Source organism: Scomber japonicus, chromosome 5, assembly GCF_027409825.1.
Source record: "Scomber japonicus isolate fScoJap1 chromosome 5, fScoJap1.pri, whole genome shotgun sequence".
Taxonomy (NCBI): Eukaryota; Metazoa; Chordata; class Actinopteri; order Scombriformes; family Scombridae; genus Scomber; species Scomber japonicus.
In genome coordinates, this window is record NC_070582.1 from 9,172,516 (window position 1) to 9,194,662 (window position 22,147).

Sequence of the window (22,147 nt, forward strand, 5' to 3'; positions counted from 1 at the left end):
AACATTTAAACTATTTTTTTTATAACAAGCGACACTTCCTTTTCCTCCATCAAACAGAGACAAAAAACACACTGAGCTGATAACATTAAATCACCTGACCCCTTTAAAGTTTATTTTGGATGTTTCTAGAAACATATGAACTCACCTTTCCTCTGTGTTCAGCATGATAGCTTCAAGGAAACGTGGATGTTTATGTCCTTTATGTCGACCCAAACGATTTCTATTCAACAACAAAAACTCCACAGAAAAGTTCACCATCCGTATCTTCAAAAGAAACCTTTTTGTTGTAAAAGTCTTGACAGTTTTTATAAGAGAGAGAGAAAGAGAGACAGGCTCACATCACTGTTCTGCAGCAACTCTGCAGAGTGCAGCAGCACGACGGTTATTTATACTTGCAGTGAAGCATCATGGGTAATCCGCCTCAGAACGTGTGACGTTTTTTTGTAGTTTTTGTAGTTTGGTTTTAGCTAACTAAACAGAGATAAAATAAAATAAAATAAAATAGAATAGAATAAAATAAAAAGAAAGAAGAGAAAAAATAGAAGAAAAAAGAAAAGAAACAGAAGAAAGAAAAACAAAAAGGAGCAAAAAAGAGAAAAAGTGAAAAAATAGAAGAAAAAAGAAGAAACAATAAACAAACAAAGAAAACAGAACAAAACTGATGTTAAACTGTTTAAAACTAACTGTTAATTTAAATAATCTGCATTTCTATGATGATCATGTTTATAAACTTTGATATTAGGAGCAAATCTTCACATTTAAGCTACAATCAATAATTATTATCAATCACTAAAATAATTGTCCATTGATTTTCCAAAAAACATTGAAAGCAATAACAATGACCAAACGGACACAAAACACGGTATAAAAACTGACACTTTTTATTTTTACTTTAATTTTTATTTAACTTTTTGCAACTTTGTATGTATGTTATTATTTCTAAATAATAACATACATAGATAATACAGGAAACTGATCCTTACACAGAGATAAACAAAATAAATAAACAAACAAAAAGAAAAACAAGATAATAATAAATAATTCCAGGGAAGACAGCATAATACATACTGCAGTTTGATATCATCACATATACATCCTTTTTCCAGGCCAGATCTATAAGCCCTAGCGTCATCCTACGAGATGCAGCGGTGCCCAGTTAATCAAGAAATGGATCCAAAGTCTGGTGGAATAAAAAGAGTTTATCCTTTAATGCTGTAGAAAAAGCTTCAAATGAAATGAAACTTGTCACAACTTGCTGCCACTGATTGAGAGTGGGAGCTTTATCGGTGATCCGGGCACAGTGCATTTTAACAATCTGCATTTCTATGATAGTCATGTCTATAAACTTATTATTATTATTATTATTATTATATATTATATATTATATATTAGCAGCAAAGCCTCACATTGAAGAAGCTGCAACCAATGACTATTTGACATATTAGCTTGAAATGACTTGAAATTATTTCTCAGTCATCACTGTAGTTGTATATTGATTTTTCTTAGTTTGAGGTTTTATGTTGTGTTCATGTGCTTTATATTTTTATCCTGAGTTACACTTATGCACAACTAATCGCCCCTAGGGGACAGAAAGTAACTAACTGCTTGAATACTTTTGGTGTTAAAGTTGCTAATAATCAATTATTATAACAGTGGTACTCAGATACTTAAATAAAAGCCCTGCATTTAAAATCCTACTAATTAAAAGCACACACAAAAGTAAAATCTGCTTCTGTTGGTAAATGTCCAACTTGCTTTCTTCTGTTTTGGATGCATATCAACAGATTTTGAGGTAACTTGATCTAAGTTTTCTTTGTTGAGTTTTAAGGATCTAAGACAAACACCGGAAAACATTTGACAAAACTGACAAAAGGTCATTAGTTTGGAGTAAAATATAAAAACAGATTTTCATAATAATTATGAAAATGAAAAAAAAAATCTAGGACAAGATGCCCCCTAGTGGTTTGAGGCCAAATGCATTTTCTCCCACCCTCTACATCTTCACTGTTTTAAAGTCCTTACATTGGCTTCCTGTCAGTTTCCGTTTTGATTTTTTAATTATTTTCATTTAAATTAGTTTTTACTTGACACTTAACGGTCTTGCACCTACTTGTCTGACATGTTTGCACATTTAAACCCCGGAGGTTCTCTGGCATGAGTCTTGTGGTTGTTCCTGACTGTAGGACAAAAACTTGGTGAGGCAGTCTTTAGTTTTTATCATTAGTTTGTATATAAATAAAACTGCCTTGCCTTGCCTTGCCTTACAACTGTTGCAACAGTCTGCCTGAAGAACTGAAAAGGGTTTGATAAGTTTAAATCAAAAGTTAAAACATATTTCTTTAGCCTGGCTTTTTATTAGAATATCTTATTTATTCTGTTTAAGCATTTATTTTACTGGATTGCTTTTTTACACAGTTGTAATCCCTCCTATTTATTTTATTTGGCATCGACCTTTATATGTTTTTATGACGTTCTTATTCCATTTTATTGCTTTTTTTATTACATTTGACTTTTGTTCTATCTTTATTATCAGCTTGTCAGTCATTAATCTGTACAAGAGGTGCTTTACAAATGCATTATGGTTGATTGAATGACAAAATAAGTTGAAAGGACTTACAAGACAATACAGGGAAAATAAAACTCAGCATAATACAAGCAGAACAAAAGTTAAAAATTAGAAATACTACATCAATAAGCCGTCTTTCAAGATGATATCTCAGTGTTACATCTCGGGAGCAAAGGGAAGGAACACAAATAAATGGGTCATTTTAATACCACATCCTCCCATATTGCCACCCTGGTCAGAATTACTCCTGTGAGGTAATGTATCATTGTGCCCAAAAAAAGGGCCCTATATTCACTCAAATCTACTTTTCCATAGTGGGTTTGTGCAGACGCCGCCTTTTCCATTTATATATTAGATAACATCTCCTTGAGTCAGAGTGCAAAGAAGAAGGGTGGAGTGTTAAACTTCCAGGTCAGAAGAGGAAGTTTCTTAGCAGGCCTGCAGACTCCTACCTGCAGATCTGCACGTCATACACAAGCTGAGAAGTCTTTCCAGAGCATCAGAAGACTGCTTGGGTTATTGTTGGCTTAAAAAGGTTTTTTGAGAGTAATTTAAACACTGAAATCCAAAAGTTGTATAATAAATGACAAAATTAAAAAAAAACAACACATGTGCCAGTAACCCTTCTGCAGAGTACAATGCTGGGAAGAAGCAGTTTTGCTTTCGAGTAATACAGTCTGTGCAGCGTCATGTACCGAATCAATCTGTAATGTATATTGATGGAAGAATAATAAACCTGAGACACTGCCAGTTCCCAGAGCTCTGATACCTAGAATTCAAGCCGCTGGCCCAGACTTCCTTCATGAAATCTGAACAAACACAGATAGTGAAGCAGTTCACAAATTACTACGTGGAGTCTGCAGGAAATAAGAGGTTGTAGGGGGAGTTTCAAGATGTGGAAACTTTTATGTAATTCATGCTTTGCTTTATTCCTTATGAAATACTGGATATGTTTACCTCCTCAGACTCACACCCCATGTCTACAATAAGGCCAAAACCTGGGTCACACTTCTGTTTAAAGGATCACATCAAGCCAAAATGTTTATACTGACTGGCACTAAAATGATACATGCAGAAATGTCATGCAACAAGTAACAAATACTAAATTTCAGTAATGGTGGAAGTTCAAAATCTTATGTGCTGCATATAATGTAAGTACACTTTTGAGGAACTTGAAATTTACTTGAGTATTTCCACTTTTTTTTACTTCTTACACACTTCATCTCAAAGGGAAATATTGTACATGAACTACATTTATGTCACTAACAAAGACCACGCCAACTAAGATATGAGTATTAAGTATTTATTATGTGGAAGGAAAAAGGGTTGAGGGATAGGGAAGAAGGGATGAGGGGTGAGGGATGAGGGGTCGAAAGGTTGAAGAGTTTGGATGAGGGGTGAGGGTTGATCGGATGTAGGGGTTAGGGTCGAGGGGTTGTAATATTCGAAATGAGACGAAGGGGGATAGAGCAGATAGGGCGTGACTTTAGTACTGCTTGTGTGGAAATTGAGATGGTATGGGGCGTGGTCTCCGTTCCTGAACTTTGTTATAAAACTTCATTTTTAACAGCTAAAGTTACATTTTCATACAACCACCACAGCTGTTCAAAGGCTTTATCTCAGATCTTATTTTAATTGATTGCAAATGTTTTAACGTCACTTTAATCTTTAATCTTTTTACTTGTATTTATTTATAGTTTTATTTTCTTCTATTCACCTTCCTTATATTGGATTGCATTGCTGTTGTTGTTTCTCGACACCATTGTAAATCAGGATTCCTCTTCAATGGTTTTGCGAGGTAAAATAAAGGTTAATAAAATAAATAAATAAATGCATACAATCAACAAATAAACAAGGTATTGCAATACATTACTGTACAGTACATAAGATTAGCTCCACTTTACTCAGCTACATTACAGCGTTACAGTGAAGAATAATTCAATAATATAACACTGAAGGGGCCACTGTGCATTGTCAATATACATTCAAACTGTACTTGTAGAAGAGCATTTTACACTGCTGTACTATTATTGTACTATTATTATTTCTTGTAGTACAAATAAAGGATCTGATACTTCTCCAACCTCTGGTAACTTGGGCACATTATTTATCATATCTCTGATTATGTAATTATTTTTATGACATAGTGATAAAGATTTTTCATGAGCTCATAATTAGACTGCTATAGATACAGTAGTGTACCTGGACCAGTTGTTACTCTTAACATTATTTCATTTTCATACTTTTACTTCCAGTATGTTGAGTAGTTGCTCCTGTTAATACTTTCATTCTATTAGAAGTTTGAATGCAGGAGTTTTAGACCCCATTGGATGTTTTTTACCATTGTTATATTGCTACTTCATATAAATATATGACATAAATTGTTCTTTACTCCATGTGTAGTTCATGTAGTTTACAAGGTATTATTTAAGGTATTCTTCCATAACAGCTATAGATTTAGTTTTTCTATAGTTGTTCGCCCTGAAGGATTGACCTACTTTTTTCCCTCTAAATCGGTGCTCTCCAGGATTAGCTTCCTGTGGCCTGCCTGACTGAGGTGTGCTGTGTACAGACCCTTTATCTTTGCTTAGCAAGCCATTGATTTTGCCAACAGGCTTCATGCAGTATAAGTAGAGCCGAACAATTGTCAGAACAAATGTTGCAGCCAATATTCACTGGGCCTCCAAAATAAAGTGCTTTTTCAGCTGTAAGGGAACATTTTGAACCTTTGGGACAGAACGAATCCTCTCTCAGTCTCAATTGTTATTATTATTATTATTTGAAAATGACTTACCTCTCATCTAGTCTCTAATTTCAGAACTAAACAAAGCCTCTTTGGATAATATCTTAAGATAATTTTCCCACACATAAACATCTAAAAATGACTCTTTATATATCCAGAATACAATGTTGTTTACGATAAAGAGGCCATGAAAACATTTTTGTTGTTAGTGTTTTAGTGATGTTTTTCTTTTTTTTTTAATTTAATCTTTATTTAACCAGGCAGTTTCATTGAGATTAAGATCTCTTTTTCAAGTAAGATCTGAAAACAACAAACATTCACAAGGTCAGGAACACAACCAGCAGACAGGAGCAGCACAACTACACAATAAACAAGAAACACAAGACTCAAGTTTTTTGGATAGTTTGCAGTTCATGCAGTTCATTGTACCTGAAGCTAATTCTTCCAACATAGTTTGAACATGAAGGATATCTGACGTTAAATAGTTACTGCAAAAGCTGTTTTACAGGTATGTGACACCTGTCAGTCCTGTGCTCTACGGCTGTCTTTGACCTTTGACCTCTTGTCAGGGACTGATGTAGTAAGTGTTGTGCTTTCAGCTTCATTATCACAATTTTCTTTATGTGTAAAAATGCAGTAACATAAAGTTTACTGTATACAAAAAGAACCACAACAGTCCCACAGGAAATCACATCACAGTAAAACAGGACACATGACTTGTACTACGAGCGTATGTCAAAATAAAATAACCCATATCACATTCATATTTATTGATCTTTTGTAAATTTGATTCCACTTCATTGCTGATTTTGTTATGTTTGTGTCTTGTAAGGTGACCTGGAGTGCTTTGAAAGGCGCCTTTTAATAAAATGTATTAATATTATTATTATTTACTATATAATATGGGAGCATATGAAGAACAAATGAGATAATACAACTTAAAGTTAACATAAATAATATTACAGATAAGAACACATAACAAAAAGAAACATGCATTTGCAAAAAAAAGATTGCTCGCAGTCTGATTTGCACCTCTGAAGCATCATCAAAGTCTTGTTCTCCCGCTGGCCTTCGCAGTGGTCACCTTGGTCCGATCCCTCCGTGTGAATCTGAACATAGACCCAGTTACATAAGGAGGAACGGAAAAGAGCCCTTTTGCCAAACAGATTATCAGATTAGTAACAAGATAGCCGTCCAGCTACTTGATCCTGGCACATCACAGCTTTAATGTTGGCGGTCCAGCTTGCCTCGGTAAGCAGGGGACATGAAGGGGTCACTGCCACCTGCCAGCCATCATGGAACAGCACCCGTCATGATGTAACGGTGTATGAAGAAGAAGTCTGTGTCGTGGAGATGACGGCAGCAGTGTCCTCAGTGACTTACAGCAAGTTTAATCATAGTTTAAGCTTCATTTGTAGTAGCCTGAAGCTTAAAATGACATAAGAGGAGACATCATCTCAAAATGTAGAAATGTCTTGACTCAAAAAGGCATCTCTTGATCTACATCGCCTCTATTAATAGATTAAGTAATAAAGAATAAGTAAGGGATAATGTTTGTTTCTTTTTCTAGGATTCATCAAGTCAGTGCACTTCATTAAAAGTAGGCAGGGTTTGAACTCTTCATTCGTTACGTAACTATTTCTGGCACTTTTCATGTGTGCAACCAAGTGAAGCCTTTTAGGAGAGAGACTGCTCTGTTACTCCCACACTGAAACGATGTTGTATCTCCACCCTCTCTACGATGGCCGACTCGTCACTGCCTTCGAATGTGGATTTTCAGGGTGGCTAGGAATCCACCTTCACATGCGACCAGACGGCATTCGAAATTGTTCTTTCTGAGCATTTTTAGTTACTGTGTTTAGTTAGTTACTGTTTAGAGGCTGCCTCGTATACAAAGACTTGATATTGACTTGGATTTGGGGCGAATGTGATGTACTCATGGAGAAAATGAAAATCTTGACACTTAACCCTTACATACTATATTGTTGAGGGTCAACTTTGACCCATTTAAACATTTGAGAGCTGAAAAAACACCCTATACACATTCTTCCTCTAGTTTGACTAGATTTTTTTCATTTTTGTGCGGCTGATATACATTTTTGTAAGTGCAAATGTCCAAATTTTACGTGTTTATTACAAAATTCAAAAATCACCATTCAAACATGTTGATGTATTCTTCATATTCTATAAAATGTTCTCCTGGACTATAACATAGTGATTTTAAATATCTTTTATTTCCCATAAATAAATAAAGCACACTCTGTTTGCTCTCTGACAGCTTTATTAAGGATTAATCAAACATTTATATATGACTGAGAGGGGAATGCATGAATGTGAATTGATGCGGAGACTAATTATGAATCAGAATATGAACAGTATGTAAGGGTTCAAGTAGCTGATTTACATGTTCAGACCAACTATGAGGAACCAGGCACAGACCATAGGAGGCAAAACTCTCCCTTATTAAAAACCAGCCATTAAACGCACCTCTAACCTCTAACTGCTGAAGCTTCTCACTGGTAGAAGACTTCGGCTGTACTCACATCAGTGCGTATCACAGCTGCTCTTTGAGAGACAAAGCATGACTTGACTGTTTTTTAATCAGGCGTGACAATCTGAAGTTTTTGGCAGACAATTCACTAATCAGTTCAAGGATCGGTGAGCTTTTCTTTTTCTTTTTTTTACATTCCCTTGTAATAGTTTTGTGTTCCCATGTTTCCTGAATGAAATCTCTGTGGGATCAAGTCATTTCATCATAAAGCGGACATCCTCTTTTCTTAGCTGTAGGCCGTATTCTCTACATCAAGTCTTTCCTCTCATTCAAATACCTTGAAAAAATTATCCATGCCTTCATTTCCTCCTGCTGTGATTCCCTGGAACACATGGGATTAGTCAGTCATCCCAATCCCGCCTACAACTGGTTCAAGACGACGCTGCCAGACTCCTGATGGGTGCCCGGAAGAGAGACCTTATTAGGCCTATTCTGGTTTGTCTCCACTGGCTTCCTGTACAGTTCAGGGTGGATATCGAGGGGCCTGGTGTTTTTGAAGACCTACATTTCTGACCTTCTAACCCCTTCTTCCATTTCTCATCTAAGGACTCTCAGGTCATCTAAGAGGGGCTCCTACTGTAGCAGTCCAGCAAATGTTAAACTCAGGAGGGACTGCACCCTTTATTAGACTGCACCCCCCCCCTCCCTCTTTATCAGATGTGCCCCCTCCACTGATTCCTTCAAGTTCAGGCTCAAAATACACTTTTATTCTTCAGCATTTGGTTAGTCATCCACTGAGTTTTTATTGCCTTATTTCATTCTGTACAGCACTTTGGTCGAATTGCATTGTTGCAAGTACAATAACTGGTTATGAATGAAACTGACAGCATCCTGCAGATTACCGGACTGGTTCAATCAAAAAGAATACCCTTACATACTGTTCAGGGTCAAATTTGACCCATTTTCACTTAGGAGAGCTGTAAAAACACCATATATACATTTCTTTTAGCCAGACTTTACCTAATGTGACCTTCAGTATGTGAAAATGGAAATAATATTTTGAACAGAAGTGAGTGTACGTGGATGCGCGACGATTGAAGTATGATCAGAAAAGTGAACAGTAATAAATGTGTGGAGCCTTCGTGTTTTTATTATATAACCTATGTAAGGATGGGTGTCTATAACGCTTGGTTAGTATCTCCTTATCGCTAAACCCAACTGAAAAGATCAATTTGGTCAGTTCTTCCACGGCAGGCATAATACACGACAAGCGACGTCTCTCCAGTATTTTTTTCTCATAAATTTGCAACTTTACAATGTAGGAATATATCCAACCCTAACCCAGTTAATCTGGTATGTATACTATACTAAAAGGTTAGTTTTTTGAGTGTTTCCTCAGGAGAGACATCATGATATAAGAATCTGTGTAAGCTTAATTTCACTTATTGATTTGTAGTACTATATCAGCATACTTATGTAATGCCCAGTTCAAAGTAAAATTCAATGAGCTGATCTGTACTGGCGTGTTGCACTTGGAACAGCTGAGTGTAAATAGATATACAATATGGCTCAGAAGGAATAAAAGAAGTAAAGTATAATGAGAGAACACAAAAAATATTATGAGGGAACTTTGTTGTGATTTGGCGCTATACAAATAAAGATTGATTGAGATTGATTGATTGACGCCCAAACAATAAAACCATGGGGGGGCTCCATAAAAATTTATTGACATGTTTTTTCACAGAAAGATATTTTGAAAACACACAGTTTTAGTTTCAAACGTTTTACCCTCTCATATAGTTTCAATCACATCTTTTTTGTCAGGTATTGACATTAATTGTTTTATTAATGTCTTAATTGTACCCCCTCTGATATCCTGATAAGTCAAAAAATATAACTTATACTGTGAGCCTAGAGCAAAGAAACCTTAAAGTTAAATGTAAAAAAAAAAGATTTCACCTTTTGACAAAAGTTTGGCAATTCAGGTTTTACCGCTACTGGCTGTCATTGTTCAACAGAGGAACCACATATTCATATTCATATTTACCTCGACCTATAATGATGAAAATAAAAACATAAACCCAATAACATACACAACACAGATTATGAACATGTTGACCTGTTTCTGCTTCATGTTTTCATTTCAGTCACACTGAGACTGCAAACCAATAAGGAGGCCAAGGTCAAATTCTTGGCCTCATTATATGTAATACAAAGAAATGTGCTGACCTATATGTGTTGTTTACTGTTGGAAAACGTGCGTATGATGCCGTTTCCACATGACGGGTTTAAGCACAGTGAGACTTTGTTGGGAATGTGGCGGGATGGTAAAAGCTGTAGGAAAAAAGAGTTCATTCATACTTTTTGCAATAAAGAGAGAAGTATTAATTCAGTTTAGATTAGTTATTTGCAACTATCTGAAGGAAGTCAAAAAGTAGAAACAAACATTACAAAACTAAACTAAACATACAGTAACCCATAAAGAGAGATTAGATGGATTATCAGATTAACACGTTGGATTTTAGAGCTCAACAACAGAATGCAGACAAAGGTTTAACATAAACTGGATGCTTTGATCATCCAATAGTTCACTTGAGATTTTTCACTAAATCCAATAACGTGAACCTCAAAGTCAGGTGATCATCAGTAAGGCAAAGCAGCTTTATTTATTTAATACACAGGGGCAACTCATTGTGCTTTTTAATTAAAAACACAATATTAAACAGTAAAAAATAATGTAAACATTAAAACATTCAATTATAATATAAGAAAACAGTGAAGAAAGAGAAAAAGAGAGCAAGAAAACAAGACTAACTAGACTAAAATAGAGCATGAAATATGAGAGTGCAACATAAATTAAAGATTTGCATTAAAATGATTAAGTATTATTATATACAGTAGGATTAATCCTTTGGGCCCCATGAATGTCAAAATGGTAATCCATCCAGAAGTTGTTGAGATATTTCGGTCTGGACCAAAGAGATGGATGGACAGGCCAACATAGACATCCATAAAAATAATAAACTAGCAAAATGTGTGAAAACTTAGCAAATTAATATTTTTAATAATCATCTCACAAGAAACATCAGTCCAGGTGTTATCTGGCTGCATAAATCCATGAATTATTAAATAAATATAAATCACAGAAGTATTTCTTTATTTGATTGTTTGCAGCAGATGAACAGCAGCAGCAGCAGCAGCCGCAGAGAAAAGGCAATCTGAGCCGGGTCTGAATCTCAGGTGACCACTGAGCATCTTAGTTTCCAGGACAAACTGTCTCTCGGCCGCCCTCCATGAACTCAGGCGCAGCGTCAGAGTCGCACATGAGAAACTTGCTGAAAAACAAATAATATCTCATGTTTCAACCCGTCGCCTCGATGCTGTTTGAGACCGACACCGCTGACCTGGTATCTCGCTTTATCCACCGAGCTCCACACACATGAAGACAAAAGGCAGATCGTGTGAACAGCACGAGACACTCTATCCCCGCTTTGAGGATGAAATATTCAGCAGGTGCTCAGCGGGGAATAAGTTGGACAAACTGTAGCAAGATGAGCATCCTGACAGATTGAAGATTTATAGTGGAGACAAATCAGAGGTGTTGTCAGAGGGATATCCAACCCTGTAAGGCGGAGGATTATTAATTATTAAAACTATCAAATGAATGTTCCAGTGTGCTTTGTGGCTCTTCCTCCAAAGGACAAACTCCAGAGTAAATACTGTGTGATATGTGTAGAAATGAGCTCTATAACTCCAGTAAAGACGGGTCTATGGCCTGAACAGCAAGATTCTATATTATATGGCTTCAATATTTAAAGTTATTTGGAGTTTAGATTTAGATTTCTCTCACCAGGAATGACTTCATGCTAAATTGAAGAGCTCAAAATTCTTGGTCTGCATATTGTAGCATGCCAGATAAAGTACCAACAAATACCGAATCTCCCACTTCACTTATTTTCAAGTTCAAGGATGTCGTTTGACTCTTTGAACTTGACATAGAGGCTCTTGAGCATGGCTGTAGCTGCCACTGAGGACATTAAGGTCATGAGGAAGGTATTTATTTATTTATTTCTATCAAACTTAGAACCTTTTTAGTTGTTTCATATGACAGATGTCTGTTTTTTTTTTACTCTGTGTTCTTCTCCCTGGTTTGAAGTAGACCGGGTTGAGGAACATTTAAAATAAAATATTTAAGAGCTTTACATCATCTTATATAATATGAGTCTGTCAGAGGGAAGATGCAAGTAGAGATTTGGATTGTGAGGTTATTTAGAGAGATCTTTGCCTGTGCAGATCATGAGGAGTCTAGATGAGCTGAATTTGAAGGATGTCCTTGTTTGAAGTCATTGACCATTGGGTCTCTGTTAGATTTTTAAGAAGGTATAACAAGTTTGTGGAAGTGTCCATTTATTTCTGGAGAGGTACAAGGGCTGGCTTTAGAGAAGGAACAGCTGAACATGCTTTCTCTCCAAAAAGATAGATATGATAATTGTATTTTTGTATTTAGACCTTTCTGTAATTGTTACTAATGTGCTGACAGTATCTACAACTACTTAAAAGTAAAAATGCTTCATGCTCTCATGTCTTTGTGTCTTCTTGAGTGAACTTTCCACAACAGGACACATGACAGTAGCATGCTGCAGATGAAAGCAAAGAATGAATGAACAAACAGAATAATAACCTTCATCCCTTCATCAAGTATTATGGTAAAGTTTCTGTCTGTGTCTATTTGTTACTCCAAATGATCTGTAACCAACACAGAGCTCAGTGCAGGTTGTGGACACAAGGCGAGGACGCCGGGACGCCTGTCCAACTGCCAGTGTGGACAGTAGGAATTATTATTGCAAGCAAAGCCGGCCGTTCTTTCTTCTCGACATTTTACCCTCGATGACCCTGATGAAGGCCGCAAGCCAAAACGCTTTGGTCTAAATAAAGTTCTCCTGTACAACAAGTGTTGCTGGAGCTTTTTTTTCTTTAGACTTCTTTTTTCCCTTCTCCATGCACCTTGATGAAGTTCTACCAGAAATTTCATCTTGTCATTTTACAATAGATTTGGAAAATTGTGAACCTGCCCTTTAATGTACTCACAGCAGGTCATGATCTCACAGTGCAGCCTGCAGGTGTGGGTCCCAGAACAGATCAAATTTAGAAAAACATCTTTTTACCCTACTGAAAAATACAAAGATCATATATCCACGTGTATGTTATGTGTGTGTTTTGTGTTCACTACTGAAAAAAATAATATGTGTTACATAGGTGGGAAAACATCCGAAGTGGGACACTAACAGCTTCAGTTTGAATGTGCTCCTGTCGTCAGGTTTCATGCTTGTAGCTAAAATGTCTCGATTACAAAGAAAAGAAGAAAGAAAAGTGTTAATGCATCTGCTTCTGTACATGTTTGTGTGTGTGTGTGTGTGTGTGTGTGTGTGTGTTTGGAATACACAGCAATCACAATCCTTGGACAAAGTCTTGATCTAATTAAAGTTCCCATTGTTCGTCTCTGGCAGCGTCGCACATTCTGTAGGGGGGGGGGGATGTCGATTTACTCACGCAGGTAATCACAACAAACACAAGGACACACTGCAGTTCACCTAAAAACTTCCCATTTTTCCAATTTTTTTTGTGTTCCCTGGCATAAATTGTTGTCTTGATTAAAAACTGGTTTCTTATGATGTGCTATATGAGATAAGACATTGATGGTGAGTTTGGAAGAAAGCTTTATAGCTCTTTGCCAAATCTTCAGTGGAAGCTCTGATGATAGTGATTGTTGTGGGTGAGGTCCTCATCAACAATGAGCGTCTAGGTGTCCGCAGGAAGGAGAAGCCGTCCGCTTTTGTTCTTGAGAAGATGTTTTGAGATTGTTTACTTGTACTATTGGAAGTTGCATGCTGCATCCTGTTATAAAACCGTCGTACCGTACAGTGTGTTGTTTCAGGGGCGGATCTGCAGCGTTTGGCTGAATCCTTGTAAATACCGTGTGTGACTTTTTCCACTACACATCCGAGAATAAAAAGGCTGTGATTTATCCTTTGTGAAAATGCAGGGACGGAGACAATAACATGACAACCAAAGAAAGCGAAGGACTCCAAGTTGAAGTGGAAAAAGAAAAAAGGTTGTTTATTTTCTGAGTAACATGCAACTTTCCCAAATGTGGGGAAAGATGGGTGAAAGAAACTGGAATTGATACAACAAAACTAGGCCTGACTGATTTCTACCTCATAAAACAAAACCACAAAAAAAGGCAGGAAGTTTACCATGCATGGGTGAAAAGACCTAAGGTTACCCCAACTTACATACCTTCTAGTATTCTTAACAAGAAAAACAAGAAGACACCATCACTGTGGGCCTTTCTGACTCGTAACAATGCATATTATCATTCTAAACAAGGGCTGCAACTAAGGATTATGTTTTAATTATTCATTACTCCACTCTTTTTTTAGTATAATTTTCATTGACAGATTTTTCTTACAGACATAAAAACCTCATTAAAGTTAATGCTTGAAACTGGGACACACATGTGCTCAGACACTCACACCAGGAGAGAGTAATAGAAGTAACTTAGCGGTATCTTAATCCTGTATCAAGGGAAAAAATCATAACAGAGTATATCATCATCTCAGCCACCACCAGTGCCTGGACTCCATAGGTGGAGTCAACTCGCTGCTGCTCAGGACTTAAGTCCGTTGATTCAAAATCTCCCTGTAGAGCAGGGGTGTCAAACATATGGTCCACGAGCCAGAATCGGCCTGCCGAAGGGTTCATTCTAGCCCACTGGATAACTTTGCAGAGTATGAAAATTGCAGAAAAGTAATTCCATGGATGCTGAAAAAGAACTTCATTGTAGGACTGAGCAGGCAGGAAACTGGAAAACAGGAACTAAAACACAACGGAAACTTCAGTCATATTTAAACCATTAATGTATTGAACATTGTGTCAAACCGCAGCTTCTGTGAAAAATTATCTGAAAAAACTGAGACATGATATTGTTGAAATTGCACAAATGTTTCTTGAGACATCTCAGGCTGTTCATCTGTTTTGTAAATAGATTGTTTATTATAGTAAAGCTATAATATATAGTAGTTTATTTATGATTTTACTGGTCTGGTGCACCTCTTTTTCTTGTGTTTTCATTTGCATTAAGTGTATTATTTGTATGTGTAAGTTTATCAAAAATACACTTAAACAATCTTGCAATCTTTAAAGATTGCCTCCAATTAGTGACGAGTGCTGTTAAATGAAAGCTGAACTGTTTTAAAGTGCACGTTCGAGGTTTTCCTGTCTGTTCAGAGTCAAAGTGTCAGACTGGAGCTGCTGTTTTAAAGTCATAGTGTGCAGAGAGTGTAGAGAGAAGAGGAAACACATGAGTCTAACCCCATCATTCCCACTTGCGTCACCTTGTTTTGCTTAGGAAGTAGTCTTCACGTAACATAACTCACCCACGTGCTGAGAGCCACGCTGTTCTCTCTCTGCAGTCATACTCAGCAGCTTTATAAGCTGATTGTCTACTGGTAATGCAGCCATGCACGCGTGTCCCACTGTTTCAAGGTAGAGATGTCAGCGTGCCCTGCAGCTGACTGGATCCTCAGATGTAATCTGTAATGTAATCTCAGTCTCGCCACATCCATTAATAACGGTGATGTATTAATGATCGTGAGACTGCTGCAGTGCTCGGTTACAGGCGATTAACTGACTCACAGTAAGACGATATCTCAGGTGACATCCAAGGCGATTTGCAGTTTTGTCAAAAATCTAACGTTTCCTCTGAGAATTTGACTTCTGGATAAAATCTGGATCTTAATCTCTGCATAATCTGACATTTAACATGTCAGGCCGATTCATTTGAACCATGTCCTCTGCATTATTTCTGGGAATTTGGGGGTTTCAAATGAGTGCGGAGGAGTTCCACATTTTTTAGAAATTATCTCAAATTACATCACACGTCCTGTGAAACCTTTGTGTCTCCAAAATATAATTTTTTCATGCACCAAGGAAAACAAGCTTGTTTTTGCAAGGCCATAATGAATTTTCTTTGGCAAATTCACTGTTATTTAAAACGGCTTATTTGAGGAGAATTTTGTCAGCCCTGATCGTATGATAACAGATTTGGTCTGAACAGTGTTTTTTTTAGGGTCTGATTATGATGCGTTTGTATATTTTTAGAATAAATATCAGTGAATGTGACTGTTAATTCAAACAAGTTAAATTAAAGTAAAATGTGATATTGAGGCCATGGGGTTTTCTTGGTAGTGTTGAGAATTCTTTGACACAGCTTTTAGAGCATCACATAAAGGCACAAATATTTACAAGTAAATTAAAAATATTAAGAAAATACATTTATGGGTGGTGGCGTAACGCTGAGGGGCGGTGGACTCATGATTTTGGTATTTCTAATATCTCAGCTAAAGCCCTTCTCATAACCGCAGCACAACTGATGTCATCTGGATGAAAATTGGACAGATGATGTAACTTCTTGCTGACTGACCTAAAAGGTGGCTTTGGGGAAAGAAATCTTGGCAAGCAATCTAAAGTCTCCCTCCACTCAAAAATGTGTTTTTCTTATTGTTGCTTCTCCTGGATATTTGAGCTTCACTTTGCAGAATGATGTATGTGCAGATTCATCTGTTGACGGAGGAAAATTTCTCTGCACTCACCTTAAATCTGAATTCCTGAGCCAATTATGATCTAATATTCAACTTAAATGGAAAAGTAACATACACCAAGGGTTGTAGTGAGTTAAGTCCCTCAAGCCTTCTTCTAGATCAATATTCAAGATTACAATATGATTGTTTTGAAGAAAGTCTGAAGGCCAATACAAATAAACCTGCCTTGCCTTGACTTGTCTTATTGTGAGTACTGTCTTTAGGTATAGCCCTAAGGAAGAATATTGTGAAAATATGGATCCAAGTAAGCAATAACCCAGCTGCTGTCATCATTCAGGAGACCAGTGGAGTCTCACAGAGCAGATTATGGTCATATCGGGACGGGGCGAGGCAGTCTGCATGAATTGTGTAAGTGGGTAATCTCTCAGTGGGCTCCATATCTGACTGGATACGCAAGTGCCTGAAGTGCCAACAGAGCTGCTCTTGCTAAAAGAAGCCTATCTTGCCCCTTAGCTCTGCGTCTCATTACGTAACTCCTGCTGTCCCATTTCTGCCCGCCACCAGCCCGATGAACACTCCAGCGAAAGGACGTGGAAGACTTTCAGTGTAACTATCACATGTCACAGTTCTTCCCTTATGTGTGTGTGTGTGAGCTCATTAATATTAGATGAAATTCAGGCACTTGATTTCAGACATTATTTCTGTCTCTTTTGCACACAAAAAATCAAACCTGGAAATCTGGTAGCATGTCTATAGCCTGAAGATCTACTGGACAATAAATATTTCACACTCTTACACAACCCCCTCATTTAGCTAGGCAGCATACCAGCGCGTCCGCTATTTCCCAACAACATGAGATGGGGAAGGAATGCAGCAGCACTTTTATTGTCTCTAGCAGAGCACTTAACAGCATCCCCATGCCTCAGCTTTAATGTTTTATCATGTCCCCAAAAATATGCATCCAGGCTGGGAGGAAGTGACTTTAATTAGCCGAGTACTCTGTGTACCGAGCGCACGGAGCATTAAGGCCACCTGGTCTGTTCAGAGAAAATAGAAAGCTATTATCCCCTGTGATTTTACCTATTAACTACACTTTCATTTTAATCCTGAAGTGGAGAGATAGATGAAGAGGAGGCGATGAGTTAATGATGGATTTTTAGGCCTCAAGACAATTTATTAAGTGAAAATGGGAAAAAAGTAGATAATTGATAAAATTGGTAGCTCAGCAATGTAGAATAAGTTAGAAACTGTAGACTGAATGCAGGAAAACATCTACAAGAGTTACTTAAAGTTCCATGAATCTTTTAGTAATGGTTTTGTTATGATTACACACATTTTAAGCATTAACCCACAATTTAAACATAACTCAGAAGCAAATAGCGACTAACTTTTAGACTAACAATTAGACAGTGATGCTCACCGTGTCTGACTTATAATCCTTTAAAACAATGAACTAGTCATGATGACCTCTCGTTAGGTTTAATACTGTATGTGGATGAGCTCAACCAAAGGCAGATGGTTTCATTTGTAGGATTTTTAGGGGCCTGAAGAGGTAAAACTATCCACTATTTCACAGCAGAACTAGACAACGAGCCTACAGATATATAGCGACCTTGTGAGGATGTACTTATGTTGTGTTTAAGACAACTTAGAGCTTGGAAATTTCTGACCCCATGCTTTAATGGAAAGGATCTCAAAGTTGGAGGTCTAACTGGGAAACTCGGTCCAATTTCATGCAACCGGACTTCACCAAGAAGTAAATACTCAATATGGTGGCGTTCACAAAAGTTGGGCATTGTGATAAATGAAAAGGGAATATCTGTGGTAGAAAGTAACTAAGTACATTTACTCAAGTATCGTACTTCAATACAATTTTGAGGTACTTGTACTGTACTTAAGTATCTCCATCTGTTGCTCTTCATCCCTCCACCAGTCCACCTTGAACGTTTTCCCAGTTTGTTGAACTGGAATCAGTGGCGGTAGATCCTTGAAGTTCAAGATGAAGTTTGCTTTCACACAAGTTGTTTTCTTAAGAAAATGTGACGGAGTCCTTTTTTTGTTGTTACATGCGGACCACTCCACCTGACAAATTTCCTGTACCATGTTTACCTTAACAGCAATGTATGTTTGAGTTATTTAAAGACCCTGAGGTTGTCAGTGTTATGTTGAAATGTATTTGCTCAGTGTGAATAACACAAAGTACAGCTGAGGGTGATGACTGAAAAGTTTTAGCCTAATGATCATGCTGGAGGAAATGTTTAGAGATTACCAAAATGATTACAATTCATCCTGAAGGGGACATGAGTGTTTGTACCAAATGTCACTGTAATCCATCGGTTTGCTAGTTGCTGAGATTTTTCAATCAAAACCATAAATGTCAACCTCTTGGTGGCGCTACAGGAAGCTGCATCGTGTGCCCCCGGGCCGAGGTCCCCGACAACCCCACGACAGGCTCCGTTGAAGGACCGCTGAGACAGACGGAGCGTGATGGTGGGTCACGGACGCCAATCGATCAGTCTGACAAAAGTGGAAGAAAACCACAGGAAAAGAGGCCAAAACCCTCTTTAAACAGCCCAAAGATCATCACACGGAGGTGGGCTACAAGTATGGTAGGTTGTGGTTGTGGAATTTTACGTTTCCGAAAACAGGGTTTCTGAAATCGTGCAGATGGTAGCTTGGACTTACCCCCCAAAGGGTTTGGCATATCCCACTGCAGAGCTGAAACACTTAAAAAATTTAACAAAAATTTCACCTCTGAGCTTCGTGGTCCTGGGATCCTAGCATAGGATCCTCTGGGCACCATGAATGTCTGCACAATAATTTATAGCAATTCATGATCATTGACCAAAGTACAACAGACTGACACTGTAGCTATTGTTGCTCAAAAAAATAAACTCAACTCAGCAGGTTTGATATCTTTTATTTTCCTGTCTTCCTGATCATCTTGTGGCCTTTGAACGTCCTTGTGACCACTGTCTTAAGAGATAAAATTAAAGGAAGCATTATGCTTTCCTTTAACCTCTAACCCTGAGCTAAGCCCCCTCCCTAGAAAATAAACTGTGACATGTTTTTCCTCATTTTTCAGTCCTTGTAAGGACATTTCAGTCTTACTCACAAACACAGATATTAGATTTACTGGTGATGAGCTTGAGAGGAGACACAGGCACATGGTCTTTCACGTAATTCCCATGTAAGACAATGGAGACCCAGCAGAGACCCTGCCTAAATTAGCACACACTCTGAGTGGCCTTGTTGCACCGTCTTCCTGTTCGGAGCGGTGAGCAAGCAGTAACCCTGGAGGAAGGGCAAGAGATCGTGGGAACCGGCGTGTCACCGCAGCCTCGGCCACGTCCCGATGAAAGCTCCTTCCAGAGAACAACATGACAAACTCTGCGAGCAGCAAAGGAGGGAAAAGAAACCAGAGAGGAAACTGGAGAACAATGAAGAAATGGATGTGACAGTGCTGCTTGGCTATAGGTCTGGGTGGGAACCCAAAAGTCTGTTGTACTGGAGTCATGAAACTGGCTTTACTAACTCATTGACAAAAAACAAAGCCCAGTTCCCACAGCGACCTTTCCCACGCTGCTGCTCATATTGTATATTTATACTTCTCTTGTCGAACTGTTTCCCCTCTGATTCGTACATTGCATGTTTGTGTTTCCTTATCTTTGTGAACGTGCTTCAGCTGTTGCTGTTTTGAACTTGAACCTGGCTTTATTCGGGCCTTTTAACTACAGACTTTTCTCTGAAGCTGTTGGTATCTGAGTTGGCAACCGTCCCAGCACTTGTAGACCTATTTGGGTTTTTTTTTTTTAAATTTGTTTGAAACTCAGAACGTATAGCAGCTGTTCAGACCTCGAGACTTAAATTATAATTGACACATATTTTGCTCTTAATAAAAAATAATTAGGAGCAGCTACAGGACAAGAGCAGGTGAACTTCCTCTTTTCCATGCAAACATCCACACACACAATAATCAAAAACACATGACGTGAAATAATATCCATCTTTCCACCTAAAATAAATGGTAAAAATATGAATTATATATTTATATACAGTATATTGTGAGTTATAGTCTAATTTAAAACACTGATAGATAGTCGACCATTTTGGGATGGATGATTTAAATATGCAGTGTAAGATGCTTGACGGATGACTACGACCTACAAGGAGATGATCATGTGACTGATGGAGATGGTGGAAGGCGTTAGTAGGCTAGTTTTTGATAGCCTTGCTAGCTTGTAGGCTATTGTTGTAGTGTAACATAAACGAAACAGTAAAGAACAAAACACTACTGTCACTGGAAAATAAGTAAAACACTGCAGTACCTCTACTTTTTTTAAATGTAGTTTGGTCACCTCCATCAACTCTCATCAGAATATCGGCTCTGATTAATTATAACGATAGATTATAATGCTGACGCGGCTCAATGCCAATGAACTAAGAACACATCAAACTTCATTTTTAACAATAAATTCCTACTGTACTGTGTCTGCTGTAACAACAACAACTCATTAATCAACATTGTTAGTGTGGTCTATAAGATTAAGATATTATAACTGAAAAAGGGTTTACATTTTTTTGGAGTATTCAATCTTACTTACAATCTCTCTTTTTCCCCCAAATGAAAGTAAAAACATGATTTTTGATGTTTCTCTTCATTGCTGAACTGTATTTACACAGATCTTGTTTAAATTGGATTTTTCTGAGATGACTCCCAAACGTGGCTTGGCGTACAACTGGGAAATTCAGCTTAGGAGACCTAAGAAAATATTCACACTTGTTCACACACCCAAGAGGTCCAACCAACCCTCTGCACACCTCTGAGATACATTTGTGTTGGGCATTGATGAGGAATTGCCAACATAATAAAAAAAAAGGCCCAGAGGCACAGTGAGCTCCATCAGGAATATGCAAACACAAGACTCAAGAGCTTCACATCCTAAAAAACTATGAGAGGGGGGGCAGAAAGGTGACGACTTTAGACCTCTGCAGAGACTGGAGCTCCTGCTAGAAGGACGCTAATCTCTGCAGCACTCTCCCTCGTCAGCTCTGCTGTACAGAGAGAGAGAGAGAGAGAGAGAGAGAGAGAGAGAGAGAGGCTTAAAGGAACTCATATGAGCTCAGACTGTCACAAATTAATCCAAACTCCCACTAATAATTCACTAATCTGAATACAAATAGAAACTACTTCTTTGTATGTCTGCAAACTTGTTTTGAAAGATGCATCAATAAAACATATATATTTCAGCTTTTAGAGTTTGAAAAGGTTGAAAAAATGATCCAAAAAGGACATTTAATCTATTTTAAAGCAACATTAAACTGGTGAATTTTTTTGGACATAATAACTTTTCAGCTTTTCATACAACCAACAAGCAAAAAGCAGCGTTAGTATTCATCTTGAGTTGTGTTTCTGGCCACTCAGGTCCAGTATTTTAATACAAACCTGTGTTTATAGCTCTACTTTCCGTGCAGATATGCAACAAAGAATGAGAAATAAACAGCAGAAACTTTTTGTCTGATACAGAACCTCTCAGCTGATACGATGCTGTAACATAGAGGTTAATTACCAGTAAAACTAAACACTTCTGTGCTCTCTCTGACATGACGCTGTAGCTGTGGCGTGCACAGTGGTCTGTCTCTCATCTGTAATACTAATGTGTTCTTCCTGTCGATCAGCTGTTTTTACAATCGGGTGGCCCGTTTCCTGTTCATTGCCTTCGGCCTTGCAACCTTCCTGGCTGGCT

At 37.7% G+C, this 22,147-nt stretch overlaps 2 protein-coding genes across 2 annotated transcripts in view; both read right to left on the reverse strand.

Annotated features, from left to right (window-relative positions):
- oaz2a (ornithine decarboxylase antizyme 2a) overlaps positions 1-345 on the reverse strand; it is a 16,107-nt gene extending 15,762 nt beyond the window's left edge. Inside the window, 1 exon segment of the mRNA XM_053318831.1 lies at positions 146-345. Coding sequence (XP_053174806.1) covers positions 146-258 — 113 coding nt within the window. The 5' untranslated portion in view covers positions 259-345.
- ppib (peptidylprolyl isomerase B (cyclophilin B)) overlaps positions 1-22,147 on the reverse strand; it is a 46,238-nt gene that overhangs the window by 8,152 nt on the left and 15,939 nt on the right. The gene's annotated exons all lie outside the window — the stretch shown is intronic.